General features: G+C 46.5%; 1 protein-coding gene across 4 annotated transcripts in view; it reads right to left on the bottom strand.

Annotated features, from left to right (window-relative positions):
* The window catches only part of LOC143764883 (uncharacterized), a 138,074-nt gene that overhangs the window by 83,167 nt on the left and 35,529 nt on the right, over positions 1-19,378 (bottom strand). For 3 of the 4 annotated variants that reach the window (XM_077250953.1, XM_077250955.1, XM_077250956.1), the window contains exon 3: positions 7,628-7,684. The exons of the other annotated variant lie outside the window; for it this stretch is intronic. In XM_077250953.1, coding sequence (XP_077107068.1) covers positions 7,628-7,684 — 57 coding nt within the window. The remainder of the gene's footprint in view (positions 1-7,627; positions 7,685-19,378) is intronic. 4 annotated transcript variants of the gene reach the window in all.

Raw genomic sequence — 19,378 nt, 5'->3', positions numbered from 1 at the left:
TCCAGAAGGGGATGAGGACCTCATTGAGAATGAACACCTCATCTCCCTGGTCCATGAGCGAGTCCCGTTGTGGGACACCCGGGATCCGCTGCACGCCAACAACGTGACGATCCGGCGGCTTTGGAATGAGGTGGCCACAGCGTTGTGGGATGGCTGGGCCAATGCCCCGACTCGGGTCCGTTCTGCATTTGGTAAGTATAGCAATGCAGTGTGATGCAGTCAAGACCTTGGCCATGCTCACACAACTGTGTATGGTGAGAGAAAGTCATTACTTTTTCACAGCACACACAGTTGTGTGACCACGGTCAAAAGACCATTGTCCTAACTATTATGTTTTGTTTTGTCAACAGTGTCAAAAGTCAAAACACGTTGGCGATCGATGAAGGACCGCTTCAACAAGGACCTGCGCCAAGAAAGCCGGCTTCCAAGTGGTTCTGGAGCAAGGATCCGAAAATACAAGTACCACCGCATCCTTGCGTTTTTGAGACCGGTCCTTGCACAAAGAACGTAAGTATATTGGTTAAAAAAAAAAAAGTTTTGTAATGCTAGCATTTTTGGGTCACTATTTTGAATCAGTATTTGGAATCCAAAACCATGAGAGATTGATACATGCAGAAGTGGGGTACGTGTTCTTTGAATACTTTTCCTCACATAGTTTCTCTCCAGGTTTTGGCTTACCAATACTGATTTGAAATACAGAGCAAATACTGACAGTGTGACGGCAGCCTACACAACAGATCTATAGTCATCAAGTCAGGTGTCAGAAATAATGAATTCATGATGCAAATGGCTCCTGAATTCATTTTTCCTGGCACTTGTCCTGGTTAGTATAGATGTGCCTTGTATGACCTCCATCGTCCATTTGTATTTTCCATCAGTATTTGGAATCCAAAACCATGAGTGATTGATACATGCAGAAGTGGGGTACGTGTTCTTTGAATACTTTTCCTCACATAGTTCCTCTCCAGGTTTTGGCTTACCAATACTACAGCTCTATAGTCATCAATAGGGTTGAGCGACTTTTATTTTTATAGGATCGGGTCGGGTTTCACGAAACCCGACTTTCTCAAAAGTCGGGTCGAGTGAAATCGGCCAATCCTATAAAAAAGTCGGGGTCGGGGTCGGCCGAAACACGAAACCCAATGCAGTGCAATGGGATACTATGGTTCCCAGGGTCTGAAGGAGAGGAAACTCTCCTTCAGTCCCTGGGATCCATATTAATGTGTAAAATAAAGAATTAAAATAAAAAATATTGATATACTCACCTCTCCGACGCAGCCTGGACCTTACCGCTGGTAAACGGCAGCCTTCTTTGCTTAAAATGAGCGCGTTCAGGGCCTTCCATGACGTCACGGCTTCTGATTGGTCGCGTGCCGCTCATGTGACTGCCACGCGACCAATCACAAGCCGTGACGTAATTCTCAGGTCCTAAATTCCTAATTCTAGGAATTTAGGACCTGAGAATTACGTCACTGCTTGTGATTGGTCGCGTGGCGGTCACATGGGCGGCCGCGACCAATCACAAGCCGTGACGTCATCTAAGGCCCTGAATGCGCTCATTCTTAGGAAGGAAGGCTGCCGGAAAGAAGCCGAGGGTGAGTATATTCCTATTAGGTATATACTCACCCTCGGACGCGCCCTGCTTCTTTCCGGCAGCCTTCCTTCTTAAGAATGAGCACGTGAAGGGCCTTAGATGACGTCACAGCTTGTGATTGGTCGCGGCCGCCCATGTGACCGCTCACGCGACCAATCACAAGCCGTGACATAATTCTCAGGTCCTAAATTCCTAGAATGAGGAATTTAGGACCTGAGAATTACATCACGGCTTGTGATTGGTCGCGTGGCGGTCACATGATTGGCACACGACCAATCAGAAGCCGTGACGTCATGGAAGGCCATAAACGTGCTCATTTTAAGCAAAGAAGGCTGCCGGTTACCAGCGGTGATGTCCAGGGGCCTCCGGAGAGGTGAGTATATCAATATTTTTTATTTTAATTCTTTATTTTACACTTAAATGTGGATTCCGATACCGATTTCCGATATCGCAAACATATCGGAACTCGGTATCGGAAATCCGATACCAGATTCAGAAGATCGCCGACCTCATGGCCGATCCCACACAGGGGTCGGGTCAGGTTTCATGAAACCCGACTTTGCCAAAAGTCGGCGACTTCTGAAAATGGCCGACCCGTTTTGCTCAACCCTAGTCATCAAGTCAGGTGTCAGAAATAATGAATTCAGGATGCAAATGGCTCCTGAATTCATTTTTCCTGGCACTTGTCCTGGTGAGTATAGATATGGCTTGTATAGAGATATGGCTTGTATCGCCTCCATTGTCTCTTCATATTTTACATCAGTATTTTGAATCCAAAACAAGGAGTGGTTGTTGCATGCAGAAGTTGAGCATATGGTTTTATGAAACTTTTCTTCATACTGTTGTACTCCTGGCTTGCAAACTCTGATGTAAAATTCACTCCAAATAGTGCTAGTGTGACCTCTCCCTATCTGAATGTTTATATAACTCTGGAGTTATCTTTTTGTAAATGTTTTGTATTAATTTTTTTTTTTCACAGCACTTGGAGCTCCACTGTTGGCCCAGGTTCTGGAGCGGTTCTTTATCAGTCAGCCACGGACCCGTCCCAGCCATCCTCCAGTGCTGCAGCAAGTGGGCCTGCCTCACAACCTGGAGACCAGGAAGCTGGTCCATCAGGTGTTCCCCTTCCCCAGTCCTCTGCCTCTAGCCAATTTTTTATGGGCTCCTCCCGGCAGCGGCAGAGGGCCGCGGACAGGTCACTCATGCCCGAGTTTTTGCACTTGAGCTCGGTCTTCCACGAGGGACTCGAGGCGATGGGTGACCGACTGGATACTGCCATTAGTCATATGAGTACACGTATCCAGGAGGTTACCACAGCCCTTGCCCAAGTGAAAGCCGACCTCCAGAGGCCAGCACATCATTTTTTTAATCAAATAGAACAGGGCATGTCGGAACACCTTAGTCCCGATCTCCAGATTACTGTTATGCAGGCCTGCAATGCTGCTTACGTGCAGGCTATGCAGCAGAGTCGGTATTTTCAGCAGGCAGTGGGGGCATTTCCACCTGTGCCCACACTATCACGCTTTACGTCAATGCCGACCTCTGCTGCATACCACTGCATGGCCACCTCCATTCCAAGCACTGCCGGACACCACTATAGCACCACCACCATGGCGAGTGCAGTCGGACAGCCCACCGCCACCACCATGACAACCGCTGCTCCTGCTTGGACCTCCTCCACTGCCACCACCATGCTGCAGCTGCAGGACCCTGCCCTGGCGTTCCCTGCCACCACAAGAGTGCCGCTGCTGGACCCTGCCCTGGCGTTCCCCGCCACCACAAGAGTGCCGCTGCCGGACCCTGCCCTGGCGTACCCCGCCACCACAAGAGTGCCGCTGCCAGACCCTGCCCTGGCGTTCCCCGCCACCACAAGAGTGCCGCTGCCGGACCCTGCCCTGGCGTTCCCCGCCACCACAAGAGTGCCGCTGCCGGACCCTGCCCTGGCGTTCCCCGCCACCACAACAACAATGCCACTACAAAGGCACACAGACCGCAACAGGTCAGCCACCATGGCCAGGCCAATACCAATTAGCCCAACAAGGCTCCCAGGACACCCGCGCCAACCCAAGAAAGGGAAAGGCAAAACAAAACAAAAAAAAAACATAGCTATCCCTCCCCCCTTACCTCCCAATGTGTCTGTAATGTCTGGTTTGTCTCACCCTTCCAGTGTGTCTCAGCCCTCTCATGTGTCTAGCCCAATCCCTGAATTTCCTGACCCCAGCAGTTTTATAGCGCCTTCTCCTGCCACCCCTACTGTATGTCGGCTACAGTAAGCCAGACCTCACAGCTCGACACCCCACAATATCGTCACTCAACCCCAAGCAGGCGCAGTTAAATTTTTTTTTTTGTTTGTGTTTACTAAAATAAACCTGTGTTTTGCCCCAATAAGGTTTGGTTAATTGTGTATTTCGCCGCCGTCAACACACACCGTGCGCCAATAACAAAAAATGCGTCGAACACTTTTTTGGGGGCCACCTCCAACCTCCAGTACTTACTTAGCAGAACACTGAAGCTTGGTGTGTGTTTGGTTGAGAGATATGAGGTTGACCCCAAAAATAACACTTGTATTTTCTCCAAAAACACTTCTTTCTGTTTACTCCGTGACTTTTTGTCGCACACAGAAGACAAAATGGTGGTAATACACAGCACAACTATACTCAACAGGTCGTGTCTTATCAGAAACATTATTTATGACCCCTGACCTGCTGATTTGAGAAATGCATTGTATTACCTCCATTTTATCTTCTTGGTACATTACATATATTTCACACAAAGTGAAGGGACAATGTACGTCATACATGGCATATCTATACTCACCCGGACAAGTGTCAGGAAAAATGAATTCAAGAGCCATTTGCATCATGAATTCATTATTTCTGACACCTGACTTGATGACTATAGATCTGTGGTGTAGGCTGCCGTCACACTGTCAGTATTTGCTCAGTATTTTACAGCACTATTTGTAAGCCAAAACCTGGAGTGGAACTGTGTGAGGAAAAGTTCAATAAACACATATGCACCACTAAGCATTTAACTACCACTCCTGGTTTTGGCTTACAAATACTGATGTTAAGTACTGGACAAATACTGCGACACCTAACAGCCATCGTCTATACAGTCTGCGGCAAATAGCTACTGGTGAACCAAGACAGGATGCAATGACGTCCACAACTTAAGACCAAAAACACAAAGTGGTTTGTTAAGGAAATAGATAGGAGACATGGTGAAGAAAGTAAAACACAACTATTTTATTAGAAAAAACATTATTAACATTTAAAATATAACTTTACAGACCCGAAGCCAGCAGGACATTTTACACCATATTGTCCTGCCATGGCACACGTCCAATGTCAGAATCAAAAAAGGCAGCAAATTGGTCACGCATGTGGCCTACTTCAACTGTTGACCGCAGCGGGTGATGACGGTAATCAGGCAAAGGGTTTGCAACAGGTTCATCAAGTTCTATGGTGGGTCGCTCCTTAGCCATAATGAAATTGTGGAGAACCACACAGGCTTTAACCACCTCATCCAATGTCTCCATTTTTAGGTTTATGGCAGTTGCTAGAATGCGCCATTTGGACACCATAATCCCAAAGGCACACTCTACTGTTCTGCGGGCCCTGGTTAGTCTGTAGTTATAGATCCGTTTTGTGCGCTTCAAGTCCCGACTTGAATAGGGCTTCATGAGATTTTCACTCATCTGAAAGGCCTCATCCCCAACCATTACAAATGGCAGCGGTGGGCCTTGAGTGTTGGGGAGTGGTTGTGGCTGTGGGAAATTAAAATTTTTGCCATAAACACGTCGGCCCATATCAGAGTTTTTAAAAGTCTGTGAATCATTGCCACAGCCAAAAGCACCAATGTCCACAAGTGAAAAATATTTCTTATAGTTGAAGAACTGTGATCCAGTTCTGGCTGGTTTGATAATCCGGATGTGCTTCCCATCCACCGCACCCAAACAGTTGGGAAAATCACAAACAGTCCAAAATTTTTCAGCAATTTCCTTCCACATGTCCTCCGTGGGTATGGGTATAAATTCTTCACGGAGAATGGTCCATAAAGCCCGGCAGGTGTCAAAAACAATTCCGGACAGGGTGGAAATTCCAAGGCGGTACTGGAAATGAAGGGATGACAAGCTCTCTCCAGTTGCTAGAAATCTGTAGAAAGAAAAAATAATTTACAAAAATGCCAAAAATACATGTCACACCAGCAAAAATTATGACTAGCATTTGTTTAGAATTATTACGTACCTTAAGGTAACCAGGAGACGTTCCTCTGGTGGAATCGCTCTACCGAGCTGTGTGTCCTGTCTCCGGATGGCTCCTTGGACGCGATCAAGCAAATCCCGGAAAGAGTCTTGTGACATCCTTGTATATTCCGGGAATTTTTCTGGGTTCTCATTGAGCTCGCCATACAGGGTGTGATATGCACCACGGCTCTCCCGCAGTTCTACAATGGGGTGTTGCCAAAAACGCCTACGCCGTGTCCTTCTCTGTCTTTCTCGGTTTCGGTGTTGCTCCCAAGCAAACGCACACGCCAGAAAAATCTTGATGCTTAGATCCAGTTTGAAGTAAAAGCTATCCATGTGAAGATCCATCTTGTCACAGGATGCAGGAGCAAAATCTGATAATATCCCGTAATACACGCCCTCTGTAGTCCCATTGGCTGTTTCTTGTGATCTAGATTTTTCTCCTGTAAATTTTTTCAACATGCGCACAAAAAACGCAAACGCATGAAAAACGCATAAAAAAGCATGTAAACGCAGCATTTTAATGACGCATGCGTTAACCGCATGCGGTTTTAAAATGCTGCGTTTACACGCATTTTCTTGCGTTTTTCGTGTCCTTGCGTTTGCGGATTAAACGCTGCAGATTAAAACGCAAATGTGAAAGTAGCCTTAGTTGCTGCTGTAGATGTGATAGTTATTGGCAAAAATAATGGGTAATTCCCATTCATTCTAATTTTCTAGCTATAATTGCTATTCATTCTGATTTACTAGCTATACTTTCTAAATAAAACTCGCAGTGCATATCTCGTATAGCTATGTGGGAAAAGAATGGAGGTTCAATGATTTAAGAGATGATACAATGCCCACTCATCCACACCATGTTTCACCGCCACAATGGCTTTGTCAAGGGCTATGGTGCCCTGACAATGGTAGTGCACTAGCTTGGTTAGGATCACACATAGCAGTCGTCATACTGATAATGATTGGGTATATCCTCACAGTTGTAGTACACCATAATGAAGTCCATATAAATTGATTACCTTTTGTTAATAGTTGTTGCATATCCATAAGGCCATTAATGACAAGTAATCAATTTACACACATTTCCCTATAATATATTTGACAACCAGTGGTGAATTTACCTTGGCCCTGTGCCAGCTGCTCCATTAAGATTGCTAGGGTATGCAATCCTTAGGCCAGTGTCACACTTGCGAGTGCAATGCGAGAAAACTAGTGGAGTCGCACCTGCCTTAGGCTGTGTGAATATGTTGCGAAGTTTTCGCGTTTTTTTCACCTTTTTTTGCTATAAAAATGCATAAAAACGCATACATTATGCATCCCATCATTTAGAATGCATTCTGCAATTTTTGTGCACATGATGCATTTTTTTCAGCAAAAAAAATGTATCGCGGTAAAAAACGCAGCATGTTCATTAATTTTGCGGATTTTTTGTGTTTTTCCCGCTATTTAATGCATTGGGAAGCTCCGGAAAAAAAAGCGTCAAAAACGCGAAAAAAACGCATGCGGATTTCTTGCAGAAAATGTCCGGTTTTGCTCAGGAAATTTCTGCAAGAAATCTTGAACATTTGCACATAGCCTAAGAGTTGAATCTAGACTGGACATCTCCTAACCTTTACTAGATGGGCTTCACAGACCTATTGTTATCCCTACTATTGTACACTGAGCATCATGTGGTCCATTTTTATTAGGTTCAACACTATAGTTTTGCATACAAAAATCACTGTGGCATTATTGTTTTGATTGTAAAGTGGTTGAGCTGTAGAGATTTTCCAGGTTATACTTACTAATTTAGAGGATGCAACTCTGTGAGCAACAACAGCCAGAACTCCTGAGATGATCAACTATTCAAAATAAAACCAATTAATAGATTCACATTAGGCCTCATTCATTTATATCTCATATGTGAAAAAGCAGGCAATTTCTATCACGTGTTCTGGATCAGATTTTCATGTGTTTGGTAGCTATGTCAGTTTCTCCTGTCAGTGTCATCAGTTTTTTAGACAGCTTTAGGATGCCACTATGATGTGATGTTTGAGTTTTTCCATAGACCCAATGTCACGATTCCACTCCTTAGTGTATCCTGGACACATTGATTGACAGCTCAGTCATCCAATCTGGTGCAGGGCCATACTGAGCTGTTGGTATTTTGAGTGACAGCTCGGCCATCCATTCTTAGTCTGGGAGGTGCAGAGCTCCCCTCTGGTGTTCTCTGTTCCAGCGATTACTTAGCTGCTTTACTGAGCTATCAGACCCAGATAGCTTCCAGATGTGATTTTCAGCTCTATCTGGATTGTTCCTCGGTGCCTTGTGCTCAGCATTCTGACTTTCTGATACTTTGTTACTGAACCGTAGATTTTCCTATTGACTACCCAATTGTATTACCCCTTCTTCCTGGTATTTTGATAATCGTTACCTGACTATTAGGGTTGAGCGACTTTTACTTTTTCAGGATCGAGTCGGGTTTCGCGAAACCCGACTTTGTCAAAAGTCGAGTCGAGTGAAGTCGGCCGATTATCGCGCAAAGTCGGGGATCGACCGAAACACGAAACCCAATGTAAGTCAATGGGGGAGCAAAGTCGGCAGTGAGTGGAGGACAGGAAAACACCTACAGTGCCCATTTTAATGTCAAAAACATCAATTCGTGTCACTTAAGCTTGTGAATCTTAATTTACCTTATAATAATAGTTAGGCATTGAAAATTGGGGGTCATTTGGCTAATTTGGTTGTGGGGGGTTTAGGGCTGGCTCAAGGTTTTTCGTGGGCCCAGGAAACGCGGACTATGTCACGACGGTGGAGCAGGGAGAGGTCAGTATTTCAACTTTGCAAGTGCTGTGATCCTGAGCAAGCAGGGGGGCCCACTCCTTCGCATTGGCACTGGCACAGGGCCCCTCAAAGTACGGCATTGCGTTTGATGGTGGGGGCGCCTCCCACCGGCAGAGACACTTTTGCATACTATGAGGGGCCCTGTGACAGTGACGTCGCCAACGAGTATGCCCTCCCCACCTGATGAAGGAACCTGCACTTTCATCTGCGCCTTCCTCTTTGTCCCCGTGTAAGGTGGTATAGTATGAGGGAAGGGGAACCTGAATTTCAGCAGGGTCAGATTCTGGCTGTGTGGAGTGCAAGGGGAATGTAGTGGTCTGGGTCAATGTACCAGCAGACTCATGTAGCACTGGCTGGGCAATGGGCAGGATGAGGAGGAAACACAGGTATAGGCCCAAATAATAAAGTGGGCTAAATGCAGTTCAAAATTGGTAACAGGACTAACCAGGCGGCATTGCTTTGTTCAATGGAGGACAACTGTAATGAGAGGCAGACACAGTTAGTAGTCCCAAATAATAAAGTGGGCCAAATGAAGTTCAAAATTGGTAACAGGAGTAAACAGGCGGCACTGCTTTGTTCAGTGGAGGAGAACACCAAGGAGCGGCAGACACCATTAGTAGGCCCCAACCAAACTAGTAGCCCCAATGCAGTTAAATATCTGATATAGGCCAAAAGCCTGAAGATTGAAGCTCAGCTTTGTTCAGTAGAGGAGAACACCAAGGAGCAGCAGACACCGTTACTATGGCCCAACCAAACTAGTAGGCCAAATGCATTTTAAAAATTCCTTTAGGCCGAAAGCCTGAAGATTGAAGCTCAGCTTTGTTCAGTGGAGGAGAAAAGCAAGGAGCGGCAGACACCATTAGTAGGCCCAACCAAACTAGTATCCCAAATGCAGTTTCATGTTAAAAATATAGGCCGAAAGCCAGAAGATTGAAGCTCAGGAAAAAAAACCTGGAGAACACCAAGGAGCGTCAGACACCATTAGTAGGCCCCAACCAAACTAGTAGGCCAAATGCAGTTTAAAATTCTAAATACAGGCCGAAAGCCTGAAGATTGAAGCTCAGGAGAAAAGCACAGGAGAACACCAAGGAGCGGTTTTTAAGTGTTCATGACGCCACCTGTGGTGTTCGGTCAGGGTGACCGACGCTGCTTAGGTGTCATGGTTCTCAACACACATACATAGAACATAGTTGAGCATACAAAAAGGACTAGCTCTTGGAAGATGGGAACTCGAGCTGACCGTGAGCTAAACCTATCACAACAACTGAAAGTGGCCGGGTAGCGTGCCTACGTTTTATCCCTAGACGCCCAGCGCCAGCCGGAGAACTGACTGACCCTAGCAGAGGAAAATACAGACCTGGCTCACCTCTAGAGAAATTTTCCCCAAAAGGCGGACAGTAGCCCCCACAAATATTGTCGGTGATATTAGAGGAAATTGACATACGAAGTATGAAAATAGGTTTAGCAAAATTGAGGTCCGCTTACTAGATAGAAGGAAGACAGAAAAGGGGACTTCACGGCCAGCTGAAAACCCTATTCAAAATTCCATCCTGAAATTACTTTAGAACTCTAATATCAACTCATGACACCAGAGTGGCAATTTCAGTTCACAAGAGCTTCCAGTCTCAGAAATATTCAAACACAGAGAACTGGAACAAAAATGCAAACAAACTTAGGACAAAAATCCAACTTAGCTGAAAGTAGTCTAGGAGCAGGAACATGCAACAGAAATGCTTCTGGTAACATTGTTGGCCGGCATAGAAATGACTGAGGAGCAAGGCTAAATAGAAACTCCCACATCCTGATGGAAACAGGTGAACAGAGGAGATGACAAACCCACGTTCAGTACCACCAGTGACCACCGGTGGAGCCCAGAAACCAAATTCACAACAGTACCCCCCCCTCAAGGAGGGGGCACCGAACCCTCACCAGAACCACCAGGGCGATCAGGATGAGCCCTATGAAAGGCACGGACCAAATCGGAGGCATGAACATCAGAGGCCGTCACCCAAGAATTATCCTCCTGACCGTAGCCCTTCCACTTGACCAAATACTGAAGTCTCCGTCTGGAAACACGGGAGTCCAAGATCTTCTCCACAACGTACTCCAACTCACCCTCAACCAACACCGGAGCAGGAGGCTCAACGGAAGGCACAACAGGTACCTCATACCTGCGCAACAATGACCGATGGAAGACATTATGAATAGAAAAAGATGCAGGGAGGTCCAAACGAAAGGACACAGGGTTAAGAATCTCCAATATCTTGTACGGGCCGATGAACCGAGGCTTAAACTTAGGAGAAGAAACCTTCATAGGGACAAACCGAGAAGATAACCACACCAAATCCCCAACACAAAGACGAGGACCAACACGACGACGGCGGTTGGCAAAATGCCGAGTCTTCTCCTGGGACAACTTCAAATTGTCCACCACCTGCCCCCAAATCTGATGCAACCTCTCCACCACAGCATCCACTCCAGGACAATCCGAAGGTTCCACCTGACCGGAAGAGAAACGAGGATGAAACCCCGAATTACAGAAGAAAGGAGAAACCAAAGTGGCAGAACTAGCCCGATTATTGAGGGCAAACTCCGCCAAGGGGAAGAAGGCAACCCAATCATCCTGATCCGCAGAGACAAAACACCTCAAATAAGTCTCCAAGGTCTGATTAGTTCGCTCGGTCTGGCCATTAGTCTGAGGATGGAAAGCAGACGAAAAAGACAAATCAATGCCCATCCTAGCACAGAACGCTCGCCAAAATCTAGACACGAATTGGGTCCCCCTGTCAGAAACGATATTCTCCGGAATACCATGCAAGCGAACCACATTTTGAAAAAACAGAGGAACCAACTCGGATGAGGAAGGCAACTTAGGCAAGGGAACCAAATGGACCATCTTAGAGAAACGGTCACACACCACCCAGATGACAGACATCTTCTGAGAAACAGGGAGATCAGAAATAAAATCCATCGAGATGTGAGTCCAAGGCCTCTTCGGAATAGGCAAGGGCAACAACAATCCACTAGCCCGAGAACAACAAGGCTTGGCCCGAGCACAAACATCACAAGACTGCACAAAACCTCGCACATCTCGTGACAGGGAAGGCCACCAGAAGGACCTAGCCACCAACTCCCTGGTACCAAAGATTCCAGGATGCCCTGCCAATGCAGAAGAATGGACCTCCGAGATGACTCTACTGGTCCAATCATCAGGAACAAACATTCTACCAGGCGGGCAACGATCAGGTCTATCCGCCTGAAACTCCTGCAAGGCCCGTCGCAGGTCTGGGGAAACAGCAGATAAAATCACTCCCTCCTTAAGGATACCCGTAGGTTCAGAATTACCAGGAGAATCAGGCTCAAAACTCCTAGAAAGGGCATCCGCCTTCACATTTTTAGAACCTGGTAGGTATGAAACCACAAAATTAAACCGAGAGAAAAATAACGACCAGCGCACCTGTCTAGGATTCAGGCGCCTGGCAGACTCAAGATAAATCAAATTCTTGTGGTCGGTCAATACCACCACCTGATGTCTAGCCCCCTCAAGCCAATGACGCCATTCCTCAAAAGCCCACTTCATAGCTAAGAGTTCACGATTACCAATATCATAATTTTGCTCCGCGGGCGAAAATTTACGAGAAAAGAACGCGCAAGGTCTCATCACGGAGCAGTCGGAACTTTTCTGCGACAAAACCGCCCCAGCTCCAATTTCTGAAGCGTCGACCTCAACCTGAAAAGGAAGAGTAACATCAGGCTGACGCAATACAGGGGCGGAAGAAAAGCGGCGCTTAAGCTCCCGAAAGGCCTCCACAGCAGCAGGGGACCAATCAGCAACATCAGCACCCTTCTTAGTCAAATCAGTCAGTGGTTTAGCAACATCAGAAAACCCAGTTATAAATCGACGGTAGAAATTAGCAAAGCCCAAGAATTTCTGAAGGCTCTTAAGAGAAGAGGGTTGCGTCCAATCACAAATAGCCTGAACCTTGACAGGATCCATCTCAATGGAAGAGGGGGAAAAAATATACCCCAAAAAAGAAATCTTTTGAACCCCAAAAATGCACTTAGAACCCTTTACACACAAGGAATTAGAGCGCAAAACCTGAAAAACCTTCCTGACCTGCTGGACATGAGAGTCCCAGTCATCCGAAAAAATCAAAATATCATCCAAATACACAATCATAAATTTATCCAAATATTCACGGAAAATGTCATGCATAAAGGACTGAAAGACTGAAGGGGCATTTGAAAGACCAAAAGGCATTACTAAATACTCAAAATGACCCTCAGGCGTATTAAATGCGGTTTTCCACTCGTCCCCCTGCTTAATTCGCACTAAATTATACGCCCCACGAAGATCAATCTTAGAGAACCACTTGGCCCCCTTTATTCGAGCAAACAAATCAGTAAGCAATGGCAAAGGGTACTGATATTTAATCGTGATTTTATTCAAAAGCCGATAATCAATACACGGCCTCAAAGAGCCATCCTTTTTAGATACAAAGAAAAAGCCGGCTCCTAAAGGAGATGACGAAGGACGAATATGTCCCTTTTCCAAGGACTCCTTAATATATTCACGCATAGCAGCATGTTCAGGCACAGACAGATTAAATAAACGACCTTTTGGAAACTTACTGCCCGGAATCAGATCTATTGTACAATCGCAATCTCTGTGCGGAGGCAGTGAACCAAGTTTAGGTTCCTCAAAAACGTCACGATAATCAGATAAGAATTCCGGAATCTCAGAGGGAACAGATGACGAAATGGCAACCAAAGGTACGTCCCCATGAGTCCCCTGACATCCCCAGCTTAACACAGACATTGCTTTCCAGTCGAGGACTGGGTTATGAGATTGCAGCCATGGCAATCCAAGCACCAAAACATCATGTAGATTATACAATACAAGAAAGCGAATAATCTCCTGGTGATCCGGATTAATACGCATAGTCACTTGTGTCCAGTATTGTGGTTTATTACTAGCCAATGGCGTGGAGTCAATACCCTTCAGAGGTATAGGAACTTCCAAAGGCTCTAAATCATAACCACAGCATTTGGCAAAGGACCAATCCATAAGACTCAAAGCGGCGCCAGAGTCGACATAAGCGTCCGCGGTAATTGACGATAAAGAGCAAATCAGGGTCACAGATAGAATAAACTTAGACTGTAAAGTGCTGATTGAAACAGACTTATCAACCTTCTTTGTACGTTTAGAGCATGCTGATATAACATGAGTTGCATCACCACAATAGAAGCATAACCCATTTTTTCGCCTAAAGTTCTGCCGTTCGCTTCTAGACAGAATTCTATCACATTGCATATTCTCTGGCGCCTTCTCAGTAGACACCGCCAAATGGTGCACAGGTTTGCGCTCCCGCAAACGCCGACCAATCTGAATAGCCATTGTCATGGACTCATTCAGACCTGCAGGCACAGGGAACCCCACCATAACATCCTTAATGGCATCAGAGAGACCCTCTCTGAAAATCGCCGCCAGGGCGCACTCATTCCACTGAGTAAGCACAGACCACTTACGAAATTTTTGGCAGTATATTTCCGCCTCATCTGTACCCTGGGACAGGGCCATCAAGGCTTTTTCAGCCTGAATCTCTAAATGGGGTTCCTCATAAAGCAACCCCAAAGCTAGAAAAAACGCATCCACATTGAGCAACGCAGGATCCCCTGGTGCCAAAGCAAATGCCCAATCCTGAGGGTCGCCCCGGAGTAAGGAAATTACAATCCTGACCTGCTGTGCAGGATCTCCAGCGGAGCGAGATCTCAGAGACAAAAACAATTTACAATTATGTTTGAAATTCTGAAAGCGAGATCTATCCCCGGAGAAAAATTCAGGTAAAGGGATTCTAGGTTCAGATATTGGAGCATGAATAACAAAATCCTGTAAACTTTGAACCTTATTAGCGAGATTACTCAAACCAGTAGCTAAACTCTGAGGATCCATTTTAATCAGGTGAGATCAGAGCCATTCAAGGATTAGAAGGAGAGAGAGACGAAGGCTGCAGTATAAGCAGAGAAGCAAACTCAGGGGAAAAAAAAAATAAAATTATCTGCAGACTTCTAATTCTCTCCTTTCTTCAGCCAATTATATTAACCCTTGGCCGGCCAAACTGTCATGGTTCTCAACACACAGAGAACATAGTTGAGCATACAAAAAGGACTAGCTCTTGGAAGATGGGAACTCGAGCTGACCGTGAGCTAAACCTATCACAACAACTGAAAGTGGCCGGGTAGCGTGCCTACGTTTTATCCCTAGACGCCCAGCGCCAGCCGGAGAACTGACTGACCCTAGCAGAGGAAAATACAGACCTGGCTCACCTCTAGAGAAATTTTCCCCAAAAGGCGGACAGTAGCCCCCACAAATATTGTCGGTGATATTAGAGGAAATTGACATACGAAGTATGAAAATAGGTTTAGCAAAATTGAGGTCCGCTTACTAGATAGAAGGAAGACAGAAAAGGGGACTTCACGGCCAGCTGAAAACCCTATTCAAAATTCCATCCTGAAATTACTTTAGAACTCTAATATCAACTCATGACACCAGAGTGGCAATTTCAGTTCACAAGAGCTTCCAGTCTCAGAAATATTCAAACACAGAGAACTGGAACAAAAATGCAAACAAACTTAGGACAAAAATCCAACTTAGCTGAAAGTAGTCTAGGAGCAGGAACATGCAACAGAAATGCTTCTGGTAACATTGCTGGCCGGCATAGAAATGACTGAGGAGCAAGGCTAAATAGAAACTCCCACATCCTGATGGAAACAGGTGAACAGAGAAGATGACAAACCCACGTTCAGTACCACCAGTGACCACCGGGGGAGCCCAGAAACCAAATTCACAACATTAGGGGTCCGCTGGGGTGATGTTATGGCAGCTAGATGGAATACCTTCCCACAGGTGAAGTTTGTCCCCAGGGCTTCCCAGTAAGGTAGATGATGATGGTGTAGGTCACGGTAAATAACGAGGACACAGGTTTGCAGTCTCTTTACCTTTTACTGTAGACTTCAGCGTCCACTCTAGAGCACTGCTAACAGGGCTGGCTGAATCTGGCGGTCCGAAGGCACATCCAGAGTTCCCTTTGCAGGTGGAAATCAGTAGCCTTCTAACTAGCGCCTGTGTGTTGTAGCACCTCCCTGCTGAGCACAACGGGATAGTCCTCACAACTCTTGTATATGTTTCTGGTGTTCTCTCTCCGTCCCCCAGATGATATGGATAGGACGCACCCGTATGACGGGGTAGGCCTGGATTTAATTTATAGGGACCCTAGTGATGCCCCTCTCCCACAATTGCCTCCGTTGTCTTCATAGGTGTAAAGGTGAGACAGCCAACCTAGAGTTAACTGCCCTGCCGTGGTCTGAAGTAATGCGTAGAGCCTATTACTCCCTTGGTTTTGCAGCCACCGGCTACGCACCTCAGAAGGATGTTGCCACGATCATAAGGCAGGACTCCTCCTGGTATTATCTCCTTGTGCTGTGATCTCATTTCTCACTCTCCACAATATACTTTGCTTCTCGTCCTTTCTTAGGATGCTGCCGCAAAGAGGTGCAGGCGCAGCTCCGTAACGTTCTATCTCGTGCTAGGCCGCTGTCAGGATCCCACCCCTGACAGGTCCTCCCTGGGTCTCCCCAGTCAGCTTTCTCTCTCTGACTCGATGTTACCGGGGCCGAGCACAGTCAGCTTCTCTCTCACTTCCTATCCAACCCCCAGTTTTACCAAAGTGTGAGGAGTGGCCTAATAGATAGGATCTTTTGCTCCCCCTGATGGCCGGAGTGTGAAGTGTAGTGTGTGACTGTGATACCTGGTCAGGTGAACTCCTTTAGTGCCATCAGACGTACCATCACTCCCCCTGGTGGAAGAGCGACAATACTGCAACGACCAGGACTCTGGGGCGCTGCATAGGCCTACAATTAAAAAAGGTGGCTAATTGCAGTTCAAAATTTGGCAGACACCGTTAGTAGGCCCAACCAAACAAGTAGGCCAAATGCCGTTTAAAATTTCCTATAGGCTGAAAGCCTGAAGATTGAAGCTTAGCTTTGTTCAGTGGAGGAGACAAGCAAGGAGCGGCAGACACCGTTACTAGGGCCCAACCAAACTAGTAGGCCAAATGCAGTTTAATATCTGATATAGGCCGAAAGCCTGAAGATTGAGGCTCAGCTTTGTTCAGTGGAGGAGAACACCAAGCAGCGGCAGACACCGTTAGTAGGCCCAACCAAACAAGTAGGCCAAATGCAGTTTAATATCTGACATCGTATGACAACTGAGGCTCAGCTTTGTTGAGTGGAGGACAGCTGTAATGGGAGGCAGACACAGTTAGTAGGCATAAATAAGAAAGTAGGCAAAATGCAGTTCAAAATTGGTTAGTGGAGTATACAGGGGTCATAGCTTTGTTCAGCAGAGGACAACTGTAATAAGTGGCTCAGACAGACAGAGTAGGCCTACAATTAAAAAAGGTGGCTAATTGCAGTTCAAAATTTGTAATAGGAGTACACAGTCGGCATAGCGTGGTTCAGCGGAGGAGGACAAGTGTAATAAGTGGCTCTGACACACTGAGTAGGCGTAAAATAAAAAAGAACAATATATGCAGTTCACAATTGGTAAGAGGAGTACACAGGCGGCCTTGCTGGGTTCAGCGGTGGAGGACAACTGTTGTGAGAGTCTGATACAGTTACTAGGACAAAATAAATAAGTAGGCTAAATGCTGTTCTAGATTGGTAAGAGGAGTACACAGGCGGCCTACCTTGTTTCGGGGGGGGGACAGTTGTAATGTGTGGTGAAGACAGACAGACAGACAGAGGCCTAACCTACAAAAAAAGGTGTCTAAATGCAGTCCAAAAACTGCTAGCAGGACTAACCTGGCGGCCTAGCTTGTTTCAGGGGGGGACTGTTGTAATGTGTGGCGCCGACAGACAGACAGACAGAGGCCTAAAATACAAAATGGTGGCTTCATGCAGTTCTAAACTGCAAGCAGGACTAACCTGGCGGCCTAGCTTGTTTCAGTGGGGGGGACAGTTGTGATGTGTGGCGCCGACAGACAGACAGACAGACAGAGGCCTAACCTAAAAAAAGGTGTCTAAATGCAGTTCAAAAACTGGTAGCAGGACTAACCTGGCGGCCTAGCTTGTTTCGGGGGGGGGGGACAGTTGTGATGTGTGGCGCAGACAGACAGACAGACAGACAGAGGCCTAACCTAAAAAAAGTGTCTAAATGCAGTTCAAAAACTGCTAGCAGGACTAACCTGGCGGTCTAGCTTGTTTCCGGGGGCTGACTGTTGTAATGTGTGGCGCCGACAGACAGACAGACAGACAGAGGCCTAAACTAAAAAACGGTGGCTTCATGCAGTTCTAAACTGCTAGCAGGACTAACCTGGCGGCCTAGCTTGTTTCAGTGTGGGAGGACAACTGTTATGAGAGGCTGACACAGTTACTAGGCACAAATAAGTAAGTTGGCTACATGCAGTTCACAATTGGTAACAGGAGTACAGAGGTGGCATAGCTTTGTTCAGCGGAGGTCAACTGTTAGAAGTGGCTGACACAGTTAGTAGGCCAAAATACTAAAGTGGGCTAAATGTCAGCCAAGGAATTGGTCATAAATAAACTGGTGGCATAGCGAGGTACAGGGGTGGGCTCCTCTGCAGAGTTGCAGATAGGGGTAGTTGGCGCAAAGTATTAAGGGGTCAAAATGGAGGCCAGGGCTCCTGTATATTTTTACTATCATCTATCATTGCAACAAATTTGTTATGGCAGTGCCATTTAAGGATTTAACAGCACTGACTACACAGTGGTGGGGCAGGGAGAGGAAAGTTTTGCAAGTGGTAGAGCACAGTTCGAGCTGGGGGGGAACACTCTCTCGTGGGCGGCGGTACTGGCCCAGGGCCCCTCATATTACGACGGTGTGTCTGACGTTGGTTGTGCACCACCGTCAGAGACACTTCATTGTACTATGAGAGACCCTGTGCCAGTGCCGTGGCCCAAGAGTGGGCACACCCTCCTGTCCAGGCAAACGGCACTCGCACGGGTGCTTGTGCCACGTTGTGACCATGGCCCTGTGGGGGGAGTCAGCCCATTTAGGGAGGTATACAAATGGGCTATGGTGGACATTCGGCACCTGCAAATGGCGGAATTGGAGCAGTCAGTAAGAGGAGGCCAAAAACAAGAATTTTTTTTCTGGCAAGCTACGTGTTAGCAGCGGAAGGTGGGGCAAAATAATTCGAAATCCATGATTGGTTCATTTTAATGAAGGTTAGATCATCAACATTTCGGGGAGCCAGAAGTGTCCTTTTTTGGTCAGTATTGAAACAGCAGCACTGAAGACTCTCTCTGAGAGCACACTAGCAGCTGGGCAAGTGAGCTCCTGTAATGCATATTCTGCCAATTCAGGCCAGGTGTCTAGTTTAGATGCCAAGTAATCAAAGGGGAATGACCTGTGAGGGAGAACATCGATAATGGCGGAAAAATAGTTGGTAACCATACTGGACAAATGCTGTCTCCTGTCACTTTGAATCGATGCAGCAGTACCTGGAGACTTCCCGGAGACTTCCCTGACCAGACAATGGCTGAATGTCATCAAGGCTTCCCTCCTCCTCGGCCGCAGACGCCTGCTCCTTGATGTGCGTCAAACTTTGCATCAGCAGACGCATTAGTGGGATGCTCATGCTTATGATGGCGTCGTCCGCACTGACCAGCCGTGTGCATTCCTCAAAACA

This window comes from Ranitomeya variabilis, chromosome 4 (assembly GCF_051348905.1).
Source record: "Ranitomeya variabilis isolate aRanVar5 chromosome 4, aRanVar5.hap1, whole genome shotgun sequence".
In the NCBI taxonomy this organism is placed as follows: Eukaryota; Metazoa; Chordata; class Amphibia; order Anura; family Dendrobatidae; genus Ranitomeya; species Ranitomeya variabilis.
This window is presented reverse-complemented; position numbering and strand designations above follow the sequence as displayed.